The 21,809-nt window shown below is 43.3% G+C and overlaps 2 protein-coding genes across 4 annotated transcripts in view; one reads left to right on the forward strand and one right to left on the reverse strand.

Annotated features, from left to right (window-relative positions):
* DHX57 (DExH-box helicase 57) overlaps positions 1-7,791 on the forward strand; it is a 55,140-nt gene extending 47,349 nt beyond the window's left edge. For all 3 annotated transcript variants that reach the window (XM_044261712.1, XM_044261709.1, XM_044261711.1), the window contains exons 21-24: positions 570-644; positions 2,155-2,289; positions 5,564-5,764; positions 7,632-7,791. In XM_044261712.1, coding sequence (XP_044117647.1) covers positions 570-644; positions 2,155-2,289; positions 5,564-5,764; positions 7,632-7,775 — 555 coding nt within the window. In that variant the 3' untranslated portion in view covers positions 7,776-7,791. The remainder of the gene's footprint in view (positions 1-569; positions 645-2,154; positions 2,290-5,563; positions 5,765-7,631) is intronic.
* A 9,178-nt stretch (positions 7,792-16,969) lies between these two features.
* GEMIN6 (gem nuclear organelle associated protein 6) lies at positions 16,970-21,337 on the reverse strand. The gene is made up of 3 exons (XM_044261713.1): positions 21,268-21,337; positions 20,568-20,705; positions 16,970-17,923 (listed from the first exon to the last, which is right to left on the reverse strand). The coding sequence occupies exons 2-3, from the start codon at positions 20,690-20,692 to the stop codon at positions 17,548-17,550; spliced, it is 501 nt and encodes a 166-aa protein (XP_044117648.1). The 5' UTR covers positions 20,693-20,705; positions 21,268-21,337; the 3' UTR covers positions 16,970-17,547.
* Between the last annotated feature and the right edge of the window lie 472 nt (positions 21,338-21,809).

A 21,809-nucleotide genomic window follows, 5' to 3' on the forward strand; every position in this document is an offset into this window, starting at 1 on the left:
TGATGCAGGGCTCGATCCCACCACCCTGAGACCACGACCTGAGCTGAAACCAAGAGTCGGATGCTTAACCGACCACCACCAGGTGTCCTCACACCGGTTCTTGATAAGCCTGTAAGAGGTGAAATAGATGTTTCAATAATGTCTTCTTAAATCACACCCGCCTTTTTCCAACCGAAGATAGTTTTTTTATATGACCACAGGAAGAATGCCTCTTCCAGATGAACCTGAGGCCGCGCTGTTCCCAGTGCAGTTAGTACTTTCTGCAGATCATGAGCATCTCACGAGCCAGAGCCTCTGTCCCCTGAGCCTTGGGCACACTGGCTTTGTCACTGCTTTGCAGAGACCCAGAGTTACTGTGGGCTTCTTGGAGTGCGTCCTATGTGACTATGGTCCAGTAGTCTTACTTTTCACTTAGAAAGAAGGAATTTTTCTAGCAAAAATACAGAAATTAGGTATTTTAGTTTTGTTTTTTTTAAGACCGAAAGCAAATGAAATACAATGGTAAATCCCAAGGTACAAACAGAAGTAGCCACATTACTTATAAGATCAATGCTGTCTTTCTCTCGTAGGCAAACTCAAATGCTGAGAACCCCAAGCTGATATCAGCAATGCTGTGTGCTGCTCTTTATCCAAATGTAGTGCAGGTAACAAAACATTTTTCCTAGGTTCTCCCACTTCTTGTTTGATCTCTAGCCAAGGGACATAAGCTAAGACATACACTTTAACCATGTTAAAGAGATACCTACAAAGACACACAGAGCCTTTTAAACTTTGTATACATTTCTAGTCCTTCAGTTCCCCAAATCTGTTCAGATACATTGTTCAAGAACACATTTATTTTATAAAATGAGGTGCCTTTTTAATCCTTCTGACATATTATGATGTTCTAAAAATTTAAATGGGACATAAATGTCACCCAGCCGGGTAACCTGTGCATAACTAGCCTTCTATATTAGACAGAAGTTTGGTTCTACTACAGTTTCTCCTCTGGCCTCTGCTCAGGACTGCAGTTAGATGAGAACAAAATCAAACAAGCCAGGGCCCTGCGTGGGACCACCTATGGCCAGCCTTCTGGAATATCCTCCTCTATGTGCTATTGGACTTTTACCTAAGTTTTAATTATCCAGTCCTTGCCAAATCTAGAAAGACTAAGAGTTTGTCTGAGTGCTAAATTGTTTCTCATTTAACATTTTGTTAAATGCTCGGTTGACATCTGCTGATGAATTTCTGGCACAGAAATTCAGTACTTGCATGCTTTTCAAACCATTTGAAATTTATTTTAAAAAACCATTTGAAACAAAAGCATGGATATAGAGGGAATAAAAAGCAAAACCAAGGACTGGGAAGAATAAAGCAGGCAGAGCATAAACTTTTAGGGCAATGAAAAGACTCTGTATGATACCATTGTAATAGGTGCACATCATTTACATTTACACAAACCCATAGAATATAAATGACCAAGAGCGAACCCTAAGGTAAACTATGGGCTTTGGGTGATTATGATGTGACACAAGTTTTTAAAAATTATAATACTGGTGCTGTCAGAAGCCCTCCACAATGAACCCTGTCACTCTTAGTGGAGTACAAATTGATACACCCATTCTAGATTTCATTTCTGAGGACTTGTTAGGAAATAATTACAGATACGCATAAAGGTACAGCAAAGCAAATGTTCATTCTAGCTCTGTTTATAATTGCAAACAGTCTGAAGTACCAATAAGAGGGAATTTATTAGTTAAATTATTTTAGATCTTTTAACTAGGTTAGCCATTTAGAATTGTGTTTTAAGAAAATATTTAACAACATGGAAAGATGTTCTCAACGTATTAAGTTTAAAAGTAGATTGGAGAAAATGATCCTACATTACTTTCAATGCGTGTATATTTTTATTTATGTCATACATTTATAGTTTCTTTGTTTCTGAATGTAAACAAATCTAGGACCGAAGACTAAAATATTTATCAAATACAGTGCTAATTATCTCTTAATTGTGTGATTATAGGATATCATTATTTTCTTCTTCTTTCCTAATAACTTGCATGGAAAGAAATATGCGTGTGTGTGTGTGTGTGTGTGTGTATGCATGCATACACGTGCGCGTTTGTGTATAATTATCCCCGCCCCCGGCCCCCGCCAAAAATACCTGTTGTTTAGGTGAAAAGCCCAGAAGGGAAATTTCAGAAGACCAGTACCGGAGCTGTCAGAATGCAACCCAAATCAGAGGAGTTGAAGTTTGTCACCAAGAACGATGGCTATGTGCACATCCACCCTTCATCAGTGAACTATCAGGTCGGAATGGTGGGGTACACCTGCATTTACATATGGCAGGCCTTACAGAGAGCAGCACAGTCCCTTCAAGTCAGCCCACCCTCCTTCTGTCATTCTCTGTCCCCAGGAGCACCAACTGACTTGGGGAAGGTTGAATAAGCATGAACAGACTAGAAATTGGACTGTTTGGGGAAAGACTATTTCCATTTTAAGAAAATTCTACTGGATACTGAAAAACTGCTCAAAGCTGCTTTCAGATGTAAAATTGTTTCTCTGCAGCGGTCATTTCTTAAGAAGTCAGGCTGTAACTGCATCACTAAATGTGTGTCTTAAAAGGGAACGGCCTGTACTTGCTGATGGCGCCTCCTGGGTGCTTCTTCCTCCTGCCGCTGCCGCTGCCGGGCTGCGCTCCTGCTGCTCCGCTCAACTCACCAGAGGTTACACATGGCCTCCTAGTTGTCAGACCCAGAGAACATACCCCCTCCCCCTGGTCCTCATCAAACTTGACTCTTGCGTAGTATTAGCCAGCACTAACCTCCTGTCCTGAAACGATCTTTTTTTTTTTTTTAAGATTATTTATTTATTTATTTGACAGAGAGAGACACAGTGAGAGAGGGAACACAAGCAGGGAGAGTGGGAAAGGGAGAAGCAGGCTCCCCGCTGAGCAGGGAGCCCAATGTGGGACTCGATCCCAGGACCCTGGGATCGTGACCCGAGCTGAAGACAGATGCTTAACAACTGAGTCACTCAGGCACCCATGAAACTATCTTTGATATGGTTTTGCTCCTGAAATGCCACTTTCTTCTTTCTCTCTCTCTCTGATCATCCCCGACACTTCTTTGACTAGTTCCTCTTCCTTCGCTCCGAAATTGTGGTTTTGTCCGTAGACCTCCTTTTCTCCATACGTTCCAGTTTACTCTTCCCGAACCATCAGGGCACTGTGATCCTGACTGCCACCTCCATGCTGTCACAGAGCTCCGGATCCCTGTCTCAGGCCTGGGCTTCTGAGCTCTCCAGCTGGAGCTCATCAGCCGGATGCCTGCCAGTCACCTCAGACTCATTATCTTCCACTTCCCTCTTCTCTTCCTTTCTTCCCTGTCTCAGTGAACGGCACCATCCCAGTCAGAGCCCTGCGGTCACAGGGTCCCTGCCACTCTTCTCCTTACTCCAGTCCCTTTGGACCGCAGGTCCCAGCAGTTGCACCTTCCGACACTCTTGGATGGGCCTACTCCTTTTCTCCCCACTGCCCCTTCCTCAGTTCAAACCCCAACATCTGTCTCCTGCCTAAAGTGCTATCACGATCTGACTTCTGGTCCTTTCTCTGGGTCCTGCTGCCAAAATTAACTTTGCAAAACACGCATTCAGTCATGTCATTCCCTGGCTTAGAACTCTTCCTGTGTGGAATCTCCTGCAAATGCTCCTGCCCCTCCTGTACCATGTCCCCCACTGCTCCTCCCTAGGTCCTTCTGTGTGCCATGACTTTGGACACACTTTCTCCGGAAGGACACACTTCCTCTCATTCTCAGCAGGCTCCTAGCCTTTGAGCTTCCGTGAAGCAGCTCTCCCTCAAAGTTGCTTTTTACTTCTGGTTCTGCCATCGTGCATATTATCCACTGTTGTGTTTATCTCATTATTTTATGGTTTATGGTACATTTCCTTCGTGGAATTGTGAAATTCCTAAAGACAGGAATTATATGTCTGCATTTTTTTTTTTAAAGATTTTATTTATTTGACAGACAGAGATCACAAGTAGGCAGAGAGTCAGGCAGAGAGAGAGAGGAGAAAGCAGACTCCCCGAAGAGCAGAGAGCCCGATGCGGGGCTCGATCCCAGGATGCTGGGATCATGACCTGAGCCGAAGGCAGAGGCTTTAACCCACTGAGCCACCCAGGCGCCCCTATGTCTGCATTTTTATATTCTCGATGTTTAGCGTGCAGATGCTCAATAAAACTTCAAGAGGAGATGGAACAAAAGAGGGCAGGAGGACGGAGGAAGAGAATTTGAATTGTTAGGACTGGTCAGCCCCTTGCGGCTACTGAGTAACATGTCTGCAAAGCATGAAAAGGGTCTCCTTAAAGCCCAGAAGAATTTGAGGTCCGGGAGGTCATCTGGTCTCTCAGCCGCACATGTACTTAGGAGCTAGAGGTCTGAGTTAGCTCCACTCCTCTTCCAAGGTTACCATGGCATTCATGCGATGAATCCAAATTATTCATGCTTCCGTTCAGTGTCTACTCGCGACTCCTCTGTGCCAGGCACTGTGGCGGGCTGTGGAAGACAGTGGATGAACTAGACAAGGGCTCTGTCCTCAGGGAGCTTCTGTTCTGCTGAGGAAGACAGGCAAGAAACAAGTAAACAGATCATCTCAAGTCAGTGACAAATGCTACTAAGAGAAATAAAACAGAATAAGAGGTTGAGAGTGACAGGAGAGAGGCCATTTTGCTGAGTGGTCAGGGAAGAGCTCTCTGCGGAGAAAACAGCTGAGCAGATCCTAAATGCAGTGAAGGCCGAGCCATGGAGATATCTAAGGAGAGAACATTCCAGCAGAGGAAAGGAAGTGGGAGGCACACTGGCATGCTGGTGGGGGGGCGGGGAGGTGGGGGACGCAGGCCAACGGCCAGGACAGGCGGAGTGGGACGTGAGGAGCCAGAAGAGCAGCTGTGCTGGGACAAGCAGGCAGGGCCAGGTCATGTGGGCCCTGGTACAGGCCGTGGTAAGGATCTGAGGTTTTCTTCTTAGTTCCGGAGGGTTCTGAGCGTACCTTTTTAAAGGATCATGGTGGCTGCTGGGTGGGAAAGAGACGGAAGAGGGAAAGCAGAAGGCTGGCGAGCGCGAAGGAAGCCACAGCGGTGGCCTGGGGAGTCAGTAATGCTCCGAACTGAGGTGGTAGCTGTCGCAGTGGGGAGAATATGTCAGTTCCTTATGTTTTTAGAAAATAGAACCGACAGGACCTCGTGATAATTTCGATGGAGTGAGGGGAAAGAACAGTCGAGGATGGCTTCGAATTTGGGACTTGAGCTGCGAGGCCAATGGGAGCATCATGTCCTGAGCGGGAGGGGAATACGGTCAGGAGGGGAACAGCAAGAATTCCTCTTGAACGGAAGTCCGAGGTGCTTATTAGCTACCCAGGGTGAGACGCCAGGAAGGCAGTCGCACGTGGAAGCCTGGCCTTGGCGGGGGGACCGGTACCGGCTGGAGAGAACTGGGGGAGTCGTTCACGGACAGGTGGTGCTGCAGTCTGTGAAGGGGGGAGTCCCCCCCCGGCTGACGGTGTCATCATCTGAGGTTTTCTGTTCCAGGTCAGACACTTTGACAGCCCCTACCTGGTGTACCACGAAAAGATCAAAACTAGTCGGGTGTTCATTCGAGACTGCAGTGTGGTGTCCGTGTACCCACTGGTCCTGTTCGGGGGAGGCCAAGTGAGCGTGCAGCTTCAGAGAGGGGAGTTTATTGTGTCCTTGGATGACGGTTGGATCCGTTTTGCGGCTGCTTCGCATCAGGTAAGGGCTAGCGGGCCTGTCTGTGAGGCGTGGGCCCTGAGGGGCTTTGTGCTGTGAAGTAGAGGGCATTCCTTCAGGGGACGAGGACGACAGTGCTCAGGAAGAAAGAACGATGAGAGGGGCGGTGGGACACGGAGAGCGACCGAGGCTAGACAGAGGCCAGAGCTAGAGGCTCAGTGAGAGACTGGAAAGTGCATGGGGAGGGGAGCCCGGGATGGGCTGGTGTGAAGGGTTTGGGACAGAAGCCGTGAGTGAGTTGTTGGACCTTCCTAATTGTTGTACAAACGCATGTTCCCAGGAAATGTAGATGTGCAAATATAAACAAAAATCACCCCGATTCTACCACTACCATTAAGGAAAAAAATAAAGGTAACGGGTCTGAATTCTTTTATTCTCAGGTCTCACATATTCACTGTTGGAATCTCTGCAGAAACATTTAAGGAGGAATATCTGTTTAGGAACTAAAAATTCATTTTAACATTTGCATCTGGTAGAAAGGTAGTAAGAAGCAGAAATGCCAACATTAATGAGTATTGGCACATCTAACTATAAAGTCTAAAGCAGCATAGTCCAATAAAAATATGTGAGCCATATATGTAATTTGTTTTTCTAGTAGCCACATGTAAAAAATAGGTGAAACTAATCTTAATTTTATTTAATGTAATACAGCTAAAAAGTTTTAATTTCAACATGTAATCAGTATAAGAATTTATTGAGATATTTTATACTGGGTTTTTATACTAAATCTTTAAAATCTGGGGTGTGCTTTACACTCACTGCACATCTGTTCAAACTTGCCATTAGATTAGCCACATGTGACATCTTGCATAGAAAGATGTCTTGCATGGAGTCTGCCATCTTGCATGGAAAAGGTCTAGAAGGCCAGGCTTTAATTCAGCAGCTCAAGTATAACAAAAGCCTGGCTGACCTCATGGTAGCAGTGTGACTGCCATAGCTCCAGGCCTCACATCTGTGCAGCAGCAAACTGTGGAGGAGAGGAGACAAGAAACTTCCTCTCCTAAATCAATTTCTCTGGCCAAAGGAATGTCATAAACTCTAAGGCCCAGATGATCTGAGTCATTCACTCTGGCGAAGCTCATGGCGTGAGCCTTTTGGAGTTAGGTTGGGGTGCAAACTGCACAGTTGCCAAATGATCGGGGAGCAGCAAACCATGTTGGGAAGACTTCTCCATGCCCACTACACAGAAGCATAAGAAAACGCCATAAAAAATGTGGAGCTATTTCTTACCACGAAAGCATCAAATGTATCCCAAAGCTACAGATTTTTTGGTTTAATATCTAGCATTTTATTTTTTTTTAAGATTTTATTTATTTATTTGACAGAGAAAGATCACAAGTAGACAGAGAGAGAGAGGGAAGCAGGCTCCCCGCTGAGTGGAGAGCCCAATGCGGGACTCGATCCCAGGACCCCGAGATCATGACCTGAGCCAAAGGCAGTGGCTCAACCCACTGAGCCACCCAGGTGCCCCAATATCTAGCATTTTAAATTCTCCATTTTCCTGCTTCTCCTCTTGGAGCAAATTGTAAAAGTTGACCAGGCTTTAATATGCAGAACACTACATAGAAGCCATTCTCTTTTCGTTAAATGAGATGTGCCAGAGGAGCCTTTTTATAATAGCTTTCATTTATTATATTGCAGAGCTGACATTGAGTGAATGTTCTTATAGTTGCATCAAGAAATTTTAGAAGCCCTTTAGAATAAAAATGTGTTTAGTTTCTCTTCCCCACCCCCGCATGGAGTAAAAATTACTACCAGAAATCTAGATAATCATCAGTGGGACATTACCTTACTAACCTTTCCTCCCCTGGTGCCCCAATCACTTTTCACATTGCAACTTTCATTTTAGGTGGCCGAATTAGTAAAGGAACTCCGTTGTGAACTTGACCAGCTCCTCCAGGATAAGATAAAAAACCCAAGCATAGATCTGTGTACATGTCCTCGAGGATCCCGGATCATCAGCATGATTGTGAAACTTGTCACCACACAATAAAGTCCAGTGTCAGGAGAGTGCTTGCTATGCCCCTGCTTCTCGCTCACCTGGGCAATAACAGCAGCACCTCTCCCTCCAGGCAGGCTCCGCTCTCTGGGCTGCCCCGGAGAAGGAGCCCAGGGCAGCCACCGCGCAGGCCCTGAGGCACCGCACACCCTTAGGGAAGGTTCCCAGACTGAGTATTTCTGACAGAACAAGGACACTCCCAGCACAATTTGGAGTGTCCGTGTGAGGCAGTCTAAAAAACCGGCTTGCCTGTCTTTTTCTCGGTGACTATCCCGAAATGAATGAAATTCACCTCATCATACAAAAGTGAATGTTGAATACGATTCGGTTTTAATCTATGTATTTTTTTTCTATTTACATGAGGAGAAATACTGAATTTTTTTCTTGTAAAAGCTCATCTGAAAGAAGTTAGAATAGAGAAGGACAAAAAATCATGTAAGCAAGAAAAATTAAAATTTCATTTTAGGCTATTAGCTACGAAGTAAACTTAAACTTGATATGTGAGGGATTTTTATTTTACTCATTAAAGGTCAGCCTAAAAGACCTGAAGAGCTCTTATTTGTTGTTAAAATGCAAGCTGGTTTTATCCTTACCATTCTTCTTCTTAGAAGCAGAAGAGTCTAGGTGTCTTTGTTCTGTTTTTGGATTTCCATTTAGGAATCTCCGCTCTTTCTTAGGAACACCCAGATCTAATGGCCACATTGCACATTACCCAGCGAGGAATTTTGATGGTCTTCTCAGAGCCGACTTGGCACAGCCGAGGTAGAAAAGGTTGCCATGCTAGTGTCAAATTTTCAGCCATAAAAGTATCTTCCAGGAGGCTGCTTATTTTCAACCACCCCTTAGGTGAATGGGGAGCTAGCATTTTGAAAAACTATCAGTACATTGACATTTTCTCTAGGCATTTATCCGTGTGGCCAAGAAGCATCGCAGAGAGCTGAGTAGGAAAAACATTCTTACGTGTGTGGCGCTTGGGTAGTCACTACAGGTTTCATACTATAGACGGAATTCAGACTAATCAGCAGAACCACCACAGGGAAGGGAGTTCACTTTTCACAGTATTATTTCAGTTAAATTTTCAGGAAACCTTCTAGCCTGTCCAAAACAGTCATTGCCCAGCGTGTTTAAGCCTTGGCGCACTCAAAGAGCTTAGACTCTAAGTCGTAGTGTTTAAAAGGCATTAATCACGTCATCACTTTAAATTAAAAAACACGCACATGCGTAGCACCTGCTGTATTCAAATTCTGACGCGCAGCGGAAACCAGGCTCACGTTACAGAACTGCTCAGGAGAAATGAAGAAGACCACACTAACCCTCCAAAACATCTTTTGGAGCCAGTTCTGACTCTCGGTGCTACAGCGGAGCTGATGCTGGCCGCCCCCCGCCCCCAGAGACATCTGCCCAAGCCGACCTGCAGCTTTCCACGCTTTCCACCGGGTTTGCAGCAGAGCACATGGCGGGGAGTAAACTGCACAACTTTCCATCCTGAGCACTGAGAAATCGCTCCCCTCGGGGAAGCTATCCTTGGGCTGGTTACTTGTAGCCACACACAAATGCACAACTCATTCCACAGATGTGCCAGAATGTGGAAGAGATCAGGAAGCCTTGACTGAAGACACTGAGTAAGAAAATCCTCCCTGCCAAAACCAAACTTCTTACACCCCAGCAGTAAAATGATGAAGTCAATGAAACAGGATGACTTCACAATTGAAGGTCAGAATGCAGTATGGCATTTCATGGTGAAATCGGATTTCTAAACCCCAGCAAGATGGTCAGCACTTAATGTTCATTTTATGGAGAATTCTGTAAATGTTGTAAATGTCTGCAGTATCTGTTTTACTGGAATCTAGCTAGGGAACAATATTGGTAAAGTACTTGCTACAAAAGTAGTCTGCATTGGGGTTTTGTCATCTGGGTCTATGGGGAGTTCTCGGGAAATGGGAATAGGTAAACATTCTTGCAGAGGTGGTCATAGGTTGGCAAAGCACTAGTTTTGTCCTCTTCCTCCTTGAGTTCCATACCTGAATATTACAATTCAGACTCCCTGACAAGTAATGAACTTTGGTCTTTGTCGTCCCATTCTATTATTCGGGCAGTTTAACTAATACACCAAAGCCCACAGCCTGTGGATCTGTATGCAAATGGTAAATGTTCTTTTTTCTTTCTAGGCAGTGGTTGGAATATGTCCTTAAGAGGTTATCATAAAATAAGACCCTGTAAAAGCACTTTGTAAAATTCAAATGTAGCAAATGTAAGCAAATTGGGGCCAAAGGTGTGGTTTTCAGATGTGGCCCAGGCTGGCCTTTTGAGAACTGCACTCTTGTGTTTCTCAATTGCTGGGCTGAGCTGGGGCGCTCAGGCATCACACTTGGAGGGTGTCTTGTGGGTATCACCTAGTTGCCACATAAATGAGGATCCCTGGGGGCGTGATAATTATGCTCATACTGCCATTATGCTTAAACAAGCCTAGGCAGATGTTGGCTCTTTCCTCCTAAGTCATGCTAGAATTAAGCAGAATGCCTAGAGCTTATTTTCTCCCAAATGCAGGGGGAAGGTTTGCTTGAAATTTTTAGCCAGTTAATAAATACAGGGTGATCTATTGTTTTCAGAAGTTAGATCTTGATCGTGAAACTCTGTCAATACTTGAGTACCCACAGTACAGTGCCTCGGGTGAGAACAATGTAGAAACAGCTAACACAGTGTATTGTCCCAGCAATCGTTTCAGACTGTTCCAGAGTGGCAGGCTTCCCATTCTTTTTAAGTCTCACACGTGTAAAGCTATATAATGACTGTGTAAACCATTAATCACAATGAGGCATTAACAGGAGAGACTTTTTTCCTTGCCATTTCAAACTGTAATTTCTAGGTTCAATAATCCTCCTATTGTTTGAACTGGAAAAAAAAAAGTTTATTTTAGGACTTGATTATTAGTAAGATTACCGGACTGAAAGTCAGAGATGTGTTATGATCTTCAGACAGAGGTCTTTACAAATAGGGGCCGTGCTATACCATGGGCACCAAGGGACAATCCCATCTAAGGAGGAAACTAATCCATTCATTACAGACCCAGCACAAAATAATCCATAATTATAGACATTTCTGTTAATGCCGCCCTTCTGTCTCTGAAATTCACCTGTGCACTTTCCCATTTAAACTCCAGCTGTCCCCATTATTTCTGGCCCATAAATCTTTATACCATCCTTTCCACAGTAAGCATGGTTAAGACGGATTAATTGAAGCATGCAATCTGATTAGTTAACAAGGAGGCTGATTGTCCAGTTTATAACTAATGTGTGCTACGTGGCTAGTTTGAGACCCTTTTTGGGGTTGCAGAAATTCCTCCCACATTTATGCTTCTTAATTTCAACATAACCAACACTTTAAGCAGGTGCTATGTGCCGGCCACCCTAGGAACTCAGGATACAAAGATAAACTGGGACACAGGAAAGAGGACAATAGAGGAATAAAGTTTACTTGAATAAATTCTATCAGGAGCATAATTAACCCCCCCACCTTTGAAAGTTTTAAAGAAACTAGATCCCTATATGTTGAAATTAAAACAAAGGATACTAATGGCTTTGACCAAGTCTTAATTCTGCTTTTTAAGGATCTCATCTCATTCAGCAATTAGATGTGCTTTTTTTAAAAGATTTTATTAATTTACTTGAGAAAGAGCAAGTAAGAGAGTGAGCATGAGTGTGGGGGAGGGGCAAAGGGAGCAGAAGAGTGACAAGCAGACTCCCTGCTAAGCAGGGAGCCCAATGTGGGCCTCAGTCCCAGAGTCCTGGTATCATGACCTGAGCTGAAGGCAGATTTTTTTTTTAAGACCTTATTTATTTGACATAGCAAGAGAGCACAAGCAAGGGGAGCAGCAGAGGAAAAAGCTTGCTCCCCGCTAAGCAGGGAGCCTGACTCAGGGTCCTAGCCCAGGACCCTAGGATCGTGACCCACTGTATTTGGAAGGCACCTGGGTGGCTCACTTGGTTAAGTGCCCAACTCTTTAGCTCAGGTCATGGTTTCATGGGTCATTTGATGGAGCTCCACCTTGGGCTCCATGCTTAGCAGGGGGAGTCTGTTTGACAGTCTCTCCCTCTGCCCCTCCCCGCAATCACACATGTGCTGTCCCTCAAATAAATAAACTTGAAAAATTTAAAAAATAAAACATTAGAAAATCTGTGTGACCTTAAATTAGGCAGAGTTCTTACCCACAAACACCAAAAGCATGATCCATTAACAGAAAAAAAATTGGTAAATCAGTCAATTTCTTAAACTTCTGCAGCTCAAAAACATCAATTAAGAAAATCCAAGACAAGCCACAGACTGGGAGGAAGTATTTGCAAATTATATTTCGGTAAAGCACTTGGATCTAGAATATATTGACTTCTTAGAGCTTGGGTGCCTGGATGGCTCAGTTGGTTAAGAGAATGCCTTCAGCTCAGGTCATGATCCTGGAGTCTCAGGATCAAATCCTGCATCAGGATCCCTGCTCAGCATGGAGTCTGCTTCTCCCTCTGACCCTTCCCTCTCATGCTCTCTCTCATTCTCTCTCTAAAATAAAATCTTAAAAAAAAAAAAAAAAGACTTCCTAGAACTCAAGTAGACGACTCAGTTTTAAAAATGGGCAAAATACTTGAGTAAACACTTCACCAAGGATACTACAGATGGCTTAAGCCCATGAAAAGATGTTCAACATCATTAGTCATCAGAGAAATGCATATGAAATATTACTTCATAGCCTCTAGAATCACACACAGTACCACATACTGATAAGGGTGCAGAGAAATTAGAGCCTTCATACATTGCTGATGGAATATAAAATGGAATGTAAAACTTACATGGAATGTAAAACTTCCTTCATACATTGCTGATGGAATTAGAGCCTTCATACATTGCTGATGGAATGTAAAACTTCTTAAAAAGTTGGACATAATTTATCATGTAATCCAGTAACTCCAGGGGCACCCGGGTGGCTCAGTGGGTTAAAGCCTCTGCCTTTGGCACAGGTCATGATCCCAGGGTCCTGGGATCGAGCCCTGCATCAGACTCTCTGCTCAGGAGGGAGCCTGCTTCCCCCTCTCTGTCTCTGCCTGCCTCTCTGCCTACTTGTGATCTCTGTCAAATAAATAAAATCTTTTAAAAAAAAATTTTTTTTAACTCCAGCAACTCCACTTGTAGGTATTTCACATAAGAGAAATGGAAATCTATGTGCATACAGAGACCTCTCACAAGTGTTCACAGCAGCATTATTCATAGTAGCCCCAAACTGGGAACCCAAATATCCATGGTGAATGAATAAACAAAAAGGAGTATATTCACCATGGAGTATTATTCAGTAATAAAAAGGAGCCTGTGCTACATGCTACAACATGGATGAACTTCAAAAACATAACGCTAGGTGAAGAAGCCAGACATGAAGACCACATATGGTATAACCCCATTTATATGAACAGAAATGTCAACCCCATAAATACAAAAAGATTACTGGTTGCCTGGGACTGAGGGTGGGAATGGGAATTCACTGCAAATGAGATGCAGAATCTTGTGGGGATGGAAATGTTTAAAAATAAAGGATTGTGGTGCTGATTGCACAACTCTGTCAATTGCCTAAAGATCACTGCATTATATGCTTCAAGTGGATGAATTTTATAATACCTCAAAGTTTTTTAAAAACATGTTGAGCAATCAATAATACATTGTATGTTAATAAAAAATAAAAATACGTTGGGTGCCTGGAGCGCCTGGGTGGCTCAGTTAAGTGTCTGACTCTTGGGTTTCAGCTCAGGTCACGATCTCAGGGTCGTGAGATTGAGCCCCAAATGAGATCCTGCTCTGGGCATGGAACCTGCTTAAGATTCTCTCTCCAGGACACCTGGGTGGCTCAGTCCATTGATTGCCTGCCTTTGGCTCAGGTCATGATTCCAGGGTCCTGGGATCAAGACCCTGCTTTTCCCTCTGCCTCTTCCCCTGCTTGTGCTCTCTTATGACAAATAAATAAAATCTTCATTTAAAAATGTGCATACTGGGGCGCCTGGGTGGTTCAGTGGGTTAAAGCGTCTGCCTTCCACTCAGGTCATGATCCCAGGGTCCTGGGATCGAGTCCTGCATCGGGTTTTCTGCTCAGCAGGGAGCCTGCTTCCTTCCCTCTCTCAGCCTGCCTCTCTGCCTACTTGTGATCTCTGTCAAATAAATAAATAAAATCTTTCTTAAAAATAAATTAAATTTTAAGAAAATAAAAAGTTGGGTGCCTGGCTGACTCAGTCGGTAGAACATATGACTCTTGATCTCAAGGTGGTTGAGTTGATCTCAAGGTGGTTGAGCCCCATGCTGGGTGTAGAGATTATTTAAAATCTTTACAAAACTAAATAAAGATTTATTTTAAGATACCTTTAATTTAAAAAAAATAGGCACATGACTGGCTCAGTCAGAAGAGTGACTCTTGATCTTGAGGTCATGAATTAAAACCCCATTCTGGGTGTAGCAATGAGTAAAAAAAATACTTTTAAAAAAAGTCACTTTACAGTGGAGAAACTTGACTAACACCACCACCTTCACCAGGTGATCACAGTTAACGTCATGAGAAATGGAACAAATCAATACTATGTGCCTCCTGATATGATGCATCGAGAACATTATCATTTCCAGGGTATCCCTACCCAAAAGAATCCTATCAAACTGCAACAAAAGGAAACATCAAACTCAAATTGAGGATTATTCCACAAAATAAATGTCAATGTCCTAAAAATCAAAGACAAGACTGAGGAATTATTCCCAATTAAAGGGACATGACTGAACATGATACATGGTTCAAATTTTTAAAATCATTTTGTGTTTTGTTTTGGGATGTTTTGCTTTGTTTTGTTGCAATACAGGACATGGAGACAATGTGGATAAGGTGTGTATTAAATCACAGTAAACTGTATCAATGTTACTATCGGTAAGAGAATGTCCTCATTTTTCCATCACATCCATGATTCACCCTCAAACAGTTCAAGGGGAGAAAATGAACACACACACACACAGAAAATAGATGTAGTGAAATGCATTTGCTGAAAAAAGATATACGGGAATTATTTGTCATGTTCTTGCAAATTTCCTATCAATCTGAAATTACGTTAAAATAAGTTAAAAAGAGGGATATGGATGTTATAATTACATAATTCGAATATACTTCCATGAGTAAATATTAGAAACACAAAGAAATAGATATGACTAAATGATAATACAAGGTTTCCAGGTTCGAGCCAGATCATTTACTCTCTTCAGCACTTAGCTTGTTTGCAGGCACACTGTTTAAACAGTCAGAGGACTCAGTTGCCAAGAAACAGTCTCTCTCCCCAGCTTTTTAGTTTGACAGCAAACAAATCTACCAACACCAGTGCACCTGTCCCCGGGCCAGGGCTCCAGCCCAATGGATGCTGTGGGCAATGTCCTACATGGCTTCTCTCATCTCAGGGCGTCCCCAGATCTTGCCAAAATCATTTCCACACTAAATTTAATTGGTTCTTATTCCCCATTCCCTATTTGCTTTCAGAGACATTCCAGGATTTGAATGGAAGGGTCTTAGTCACAGCGAGCAAGGCGATGCACTAGATCTTTCTAAGATCGTGGGAACTTCAGAGTTGTGAGGAAGGACTGCTTCCCCAAGGTTTCTGAACTGCTTTTCCAAGTGTGGCCTGAGACAGGTAGCATCATCATTATCTGGAATCTGTTAGGAATGCAAATGCCTGGGCCCCAACCTGGACCTCCTAAGACAGAATCCATGGTGGGTAGGGTCCGGCAATCAACTCTAGCAAGCGGTCGGGCTGATTCTAAGGCTGGCTGAAGTGTGAGGAGCTTGAGGCTACATCCTGTCATTAGACAACTATGCCGGAAAATAGCGCTAACCGAGCTGCACTCAAAGATCCCCTCAAACCTTAAGATTTTAGTATTTCTTGCAAAAGGCATCGCTTCGCTTTTTGTAGGAATAAGGGACATACATAAGAACTGAAAGGTTTGCACAGCTGGATCCCTGCCGACACGCTAGGGAGAAGTTAGCGTGAGTTCAGTCCTGTAGCAGCCCACATGGCCTATCCAGTTCAAAACTGCCTTCAGAAGTCTGCCCCAAGCCCTGGCACACCAGGCTGCTCCCCCGATTTCCTAGGGCAAACTTTCTGTAAAGACCTATACATACCTATTTAAAGACTTTGAGAGAGAGACAGAGACAGAGATAGTGACAGAGATAGTAAGCCGGGAGGAAAGGGAGCAGCAGACTCCCCGCTGAGCAGGGAGCCCGATGTGGGGCTCCATTCCAAGACCCTGGGATCATGACCTGAGCCAAAGACAGACACTTAACTGAGTAAGCCACCCAGGTGCCCCAAAGGGCTATATTTTCCTTTTTCTTTCTTTCTTTTTTTCTTTGAGTAAAGCAATAGAAGTGAAGACACAGAAAAAGATCACAGGAGACGGGTCCCAAAAGAGTTGTCCGGGGACTTTAGGGTTGGTCTTTAATAGAAAGCTAACCAGGGAACTTAAATCCTTTTAACATCTCTATTGATAATGACTTCAAGGGCTTACTTCCTTTTTAGGGTCTGGGTATTCTGTTGGTCACAGGTCATTATCACAATGACACTCACCCCACAAGTCTAGGTCAGGGTGGTCCCTCACCCCACAAGCCTAAGACAGGGCTATATTTTTCTCTAAATGTAAGCCATATAGTTTGTCACAATATTCGTTATCTGCCATTATGGCTCAAAAGCAGCCAGAGCAAATATGTAAACTAGTGGGTATGGCTGTGTTCCAGTAAAACTTTTCATCAAATGCAGCAGGCTACATTCATCCCAAGGGCTCAATGTTTGCTGACCCTTTTCCTAGGGAGTCAGAGACCTGGGGTTCTAATCTGACCTGCCCCTGAGAAGACACCCACCCGACAATCTGAGGTACCTCCCTCAGTTTCTAGGCCAGAAACCTCCAAATGGAGTCCTGGCCCCTGCCTGGCTTCCAAGGAGTAGGGCCCGGTCTAGTGAGGCATGCTTCCTGCAATCTCTCCCTTCAGTGAAGCCTGACCCGGGAATGGGGGCTACAGGCAGAAAGCAATATGGGCCGGAAGCCTTGGCTGAATCCACCAGGCACAGGAACTGGGTTCAGCGCGGCAGCCGAATACTTGTCCCACTTAACCTTTTTCTTCAGAGTTATCAGCCGGACTCACTGTAAAGGCTTTGAAAGTTACACAGTTTATGTGTTAAGATTTTACAAATAGTTAAAACTTTTCAAGTTTCGATCAAAAAAGCATATATCCCAACATATTCTGATTCAAAAGCAGTTTCATCCTTACACAATAAATAAATATTTTTAAAACAGACACACGCAGTTAGGGCAAAGGACTTAATAAGACTTTTTATATTGACTCTAACATGCTGCGTTAGTTCCCAATACATTTCTTGCCTAACAAAAATGGAGGTGTTTTCCCACCAAAAAAGACAGAATTCTAACGTCCTTGTGCTATTTTTTTTTTGTCCTTGTGCTATTTTGTTGCATGTGAGGCTAACCTTGCCATAGTTCGCTTATTTATTAACACTTATAATCCACAGCCAAATCCACTTGATTTTTCCAAAACAACAGAAAATTAAAACTCAAACACACACACACACACACACACACACACACACACTCTCAACTGTGTGGCTTTGAGGTCTTATAATATCGTGGATTTAACATTCAAAACATTTTATGAAGGAAAAAATAAAAATGAAGTGTTATTTCAATCGATGAATCCACAATTCTCGGCCTCTCACTGGCAAGCTGCAAGATGTCCTTGAATAAGATCCTGAACACGGGACAGAATAATCTCATTAGAACTGCTGCAATTTTCTGGACCATAGGGCGGGTCTATAGTCAGAACCCCAGCCACACACAGAGTCCTTTGTGAATCTCCCTGTTCTGTGATGGGGATGTGGTTCTTCTCGAGCCATTTCTTTAGGCTATTCCTTCTCTTCTCCAGATCCTCAGGGCTGTAGGCCTTGCAGTCTCCAGACGTGAACAAATGCATCAGCTTCTCTCTGACTCTGTGGTCCCCTTCGTTCACAGTTTCAACGGTCTGCACAGCATGGCCCATAATTCCAGTCACAGACATGCTGCCATCTTCCAGGAAGTTCACAAGGACAATACTTGGGCAGAAAAGTTAAGTTCAGCGCAGATTTGCAAAAGAAAAATATAAAGGCCCACAGAACTACGAAAGAAGCAATGGAATAAAGAGGCATTGCCAGCCCCAACAGGCAATTATAAATCGGGAATAAGAACTTCCCCGTTTAAAAATAATCCCCTCACCACCAAATGTTTGTACTCATTCAGTAAGTATTCACTGAGGGTCCTACACGTCTAAACTCTTTTGTCTAGCCTAAAGCCAATCATTGCGGGATGCAGTTAAAGCACTGAAATGTTTTGAATGGCTTAAACGTGTATTGGAAAGGAAGAAAGGGTACAGACTTAATTTTCGAGTTGCACCTGGGTGGCTCAGTGGGTTAAGCCGCTGCCTTCGGCTCAGGTCATGATCTCAGGGTCCTGGGATCGAGTCCCGCATCGGGCTCTCTGCTCAGCGGGGAGCCTGCTTCCTCCTCTCTCTCTCTCTCTACCTGCCTCTCTGCCTACTTGTGGTCTCTCTCTGTCAAATAAATAAATAAAATCTTAAAAAAAAAAAAAAAAAAAGAAATAAACAACGGAATAACCTGGCTTCAAAGCAGACCAAAGAAAATAACAAAGCACACAATTAATGAAATAGAATATAAAAGCATTGATAAAGTGATCATCAAAGCCAAATATTGGTTCTTTAAAAAAATATATAAGAATTCACAAAACTCAGACAAGACTGATTAGAATGAGGAAAAAAGACACAAACAGATAATATTAGCAAGAAGGCAGCAAAGATTGGCAATTTAAAGTATTCGGAACAAATTTACGCCAATAGTGCTGAAAACTTCCTAGAAAATACAAATTTCTACTACTGAGTCAAAAAAAGAATATAAATAGTCCTATAATCTTTCATAAAAACTAAGTATTTTAAAAGATTTTCCCATGGAGGGGGTAAAAAAGGCCTAGACAGTTTTACCAACAAATTATACAAAAGTTTCCAAGGTTCAAACTTTTTTTTTAAAGATTTTAAGTTATCTCCCCACCAAATGTGGGGCTCAAACCCACAATCCTAAGATCAAGAGTTGCACGCTCCACCAACTAAGACAGCCAGGCACCCCAAGGTTCAAACATTTCTAACCTAACCAAATTCTTCTAGAGACTATAAAAAGAGAAACTGTGCCTTAACTCATTTAACAAGGCTAATATAATCTTGATACGAAAAGCAGAGAAGAGGGTTAAAATATAAAACTACAAGTTAATCTCACTCATGAATACGAATGCAAAAATCCTAACTAAATAAAATATATAATGTGATGTGAATTTACTCTTGGTACTCCTTCCCAAACCTAAAATCCCAGGCTATTTATGAGAAAGCATCACACAAACTGAAATTGAGAGACACTCTACAAAATACCTCACCAGAACTCCTTAAAATTGTCAAAGTCATGAAAAACAAGGAATGACTGAAAAATTGTCACAGATCAGAGGGACTAAGGACATGACAATTAAACATAATGTTGGATCCTAGACTGGATCCTGGAACAGAAAAAGGCAAACAATTAGTGGAAAACTGTTAAAATCCAAATGACAGCAGTTTAGTTAATGTAAAGTTTTAGTTTTGAGGAATGTACCATGGTTAGGTAAAATGCCAACATTAGAGGAAGCTGGATAGATGGGTCCTCTCTGTACTCTTTTCTGTAAATCTAAAATCATTTCAAAATTAAAAGTGTGTGTGTGTCACCACCTATAAATCAGTCTTGCAAAAAACCAAATCTGATCCTAATCAAATCTCCAGATAGGAATACCAGTTTATAGGATATATGGAGGATAAAAGAACATGTTAAGCTACACCATGATAATGCAATAAGCTAAATCCAGAATGTGTTCAATTCTATAAGACAAATGATTCTATTTCTTCAACAAATAAATGATATGGAAAACTAAAAAGAGAAAAGGCAGGCATGGGTTAAGATACTTAAGAGACATATCAACCAAACTGATAAACAAATTAAAGAGATATTTGAGACAACCAGGCAAATCTAAAAACAGACTGTTAGTAATGAAGTTATTACTACTTTTGTTAGGTATTATAGTGTTACTGTGGTTATTAAAGAGTCCTTATGTGCCAAAAGATATATTGAGGTATTTACAAACAAAATTACATACCTAGAACTGGCTTACAGATATTTAGAAGGGGAAGGTAAGGCTAGTATCTTCTACACTTTTCTCTGTACATTTAGGTATGTTTGAGATTTTCTAATAAAATGTAGTAACAAAAAAAAGTGTCTCGCTTTTACAAACTTGGCTGGTCTGCCAAGGTAATCCATACTTAGAACATCACTTCGATTCAAAGGCAATACAATTCTAGCCTTTCATTTATCTACTTCCTTAGCTTGGACATAACATAAGCAGCACAAAGGAGTGTCATTAAGATTTTTTGGGGGGGGGCACCTGGTTCGTTCAGTAGGTTAAGCCTTTGCCTTCAGCTCAGGTCCTGCCTGATCTCAGGGTCTTGGGATCAAGTCCTGCATCGGGCTCTCCGCTCAGCAGGGAGCCGGTTTCTCCCTCTCTCTCTGCCTACCTCTCTGCCTACTCGTGATCTCTCTCTCTCTCTCTCTCTCTCTGTGTCAAATAAAAATCTTAAAAAAAAAAAGATTTCAGGGGAGGAGGACCCATACTCACTTGGCAGAAACTGGGTCTGTGGTTAAAACCCATCCTTTATACTCCTTCTCACTGGCTGTCACTTTGACTTCTTTGTACGTGTAATCTTGCCATTCTAAGGGGCCTTTCCTCATCCATTCGTTCATGGCTGCCAGCTGGCTAGATATAAAACCATCACCAGTTCGGGTTAATATATATGTTCCACTCAAGCAACGGCCATCCTAGAGAAAGAGAACCCCTCTGATTTGCCTCAAGCTACACAGCAGGAAAACAGCGGATATTCACAATTCTGTCTGAAAGCCCAGGAAACGCCGAGGTGCCACGGCGCCCAGCCCGGGGTAAGTCCTGCGGCTTACTTCTCTATTCCACCACCCCGGACCATTCCAGATCGCCCTCACTCTGGCTTTGAACTCCGGTCAGCAGAGGCTCAAACCCTTTAACTCTGCTCCCCAGAGATCACAGGAGCTCACTCCGCACCACTTTTAGGCAAAGCTGAAGAAGAAAATTCCTTTGCTATCCACCCACTGGCTCTCCAGCTGTTTCCGCCGGATCCCGTCCGGGAGAGGCCCAGGATCTGACCATCTCCTCTTACTTGTTCGGAGGATGCAGCAAAGGCTCTAGAGCGCAGATCCTGTTGCCTACCTTGCAGCTGCGCGATACTTAAAAGAGCACTCAAACCTGGTGGTACTTAACGTTTAATCCCCACAAAGGAGAAAAATACCAGCAAGAACTCCCAGCAGCTACAGGTACGCGGCAACCACGAGGTGAGGAAGGAGTCACTCTAACGGGGCCCCCCGAGCCCAGCATGCTTTGCGTCCCGTCGTCACTTCCGTCCCCCAGAATTCTCTGTGTTGTAGTCCTTGGCCCCTGGTCACACCTGGAAGTCGGAGAGTCACCCGGCGTCGGGGGATAAAGGTCGGGTGCGGGCAGAGCCTGAAGTTTTTGCGTAGTAATAATAAGGCTCCTTGTTCGCTAGAACCACTCCTCGTCACACTCACGATGGACATTTCAACAAAAGTCTCGTGCCAAGTTCCTCATTGAGAGTTGACTTGGAAAGGCACCCTTGCGGTGGAGTCAAAGCACCAGAACCCTCCAGGGAAATCGTAAAGCTTTAGAAGTGTGAGATGAAAGTGCCTCGGAGAAAGCGATAAAGCCAAGATATTTGTTTGGCTAATGTAAGGCAATTAATACGTCTGCTCCTTTAGGATGTGCCCTTGCTACATTCCTGCAGGAGGTGCAGAAGCCAGAAAGAAAAAGCACAGG

Source organism: Neovison vison, chromosome 8 (assembly GCF_020171115.1).
Source record: "Neovison vison isolate M4711 chromosome 8, ASM_NN_V1, whole genome shotgun sequence".
Classification (NCBI taxonomy): domain Eukaryota; kingdom Metazoa; phylum Chordata; class Mammalia; order Carnivora; family Mustelidae; genus Neogale; species Neogale vison.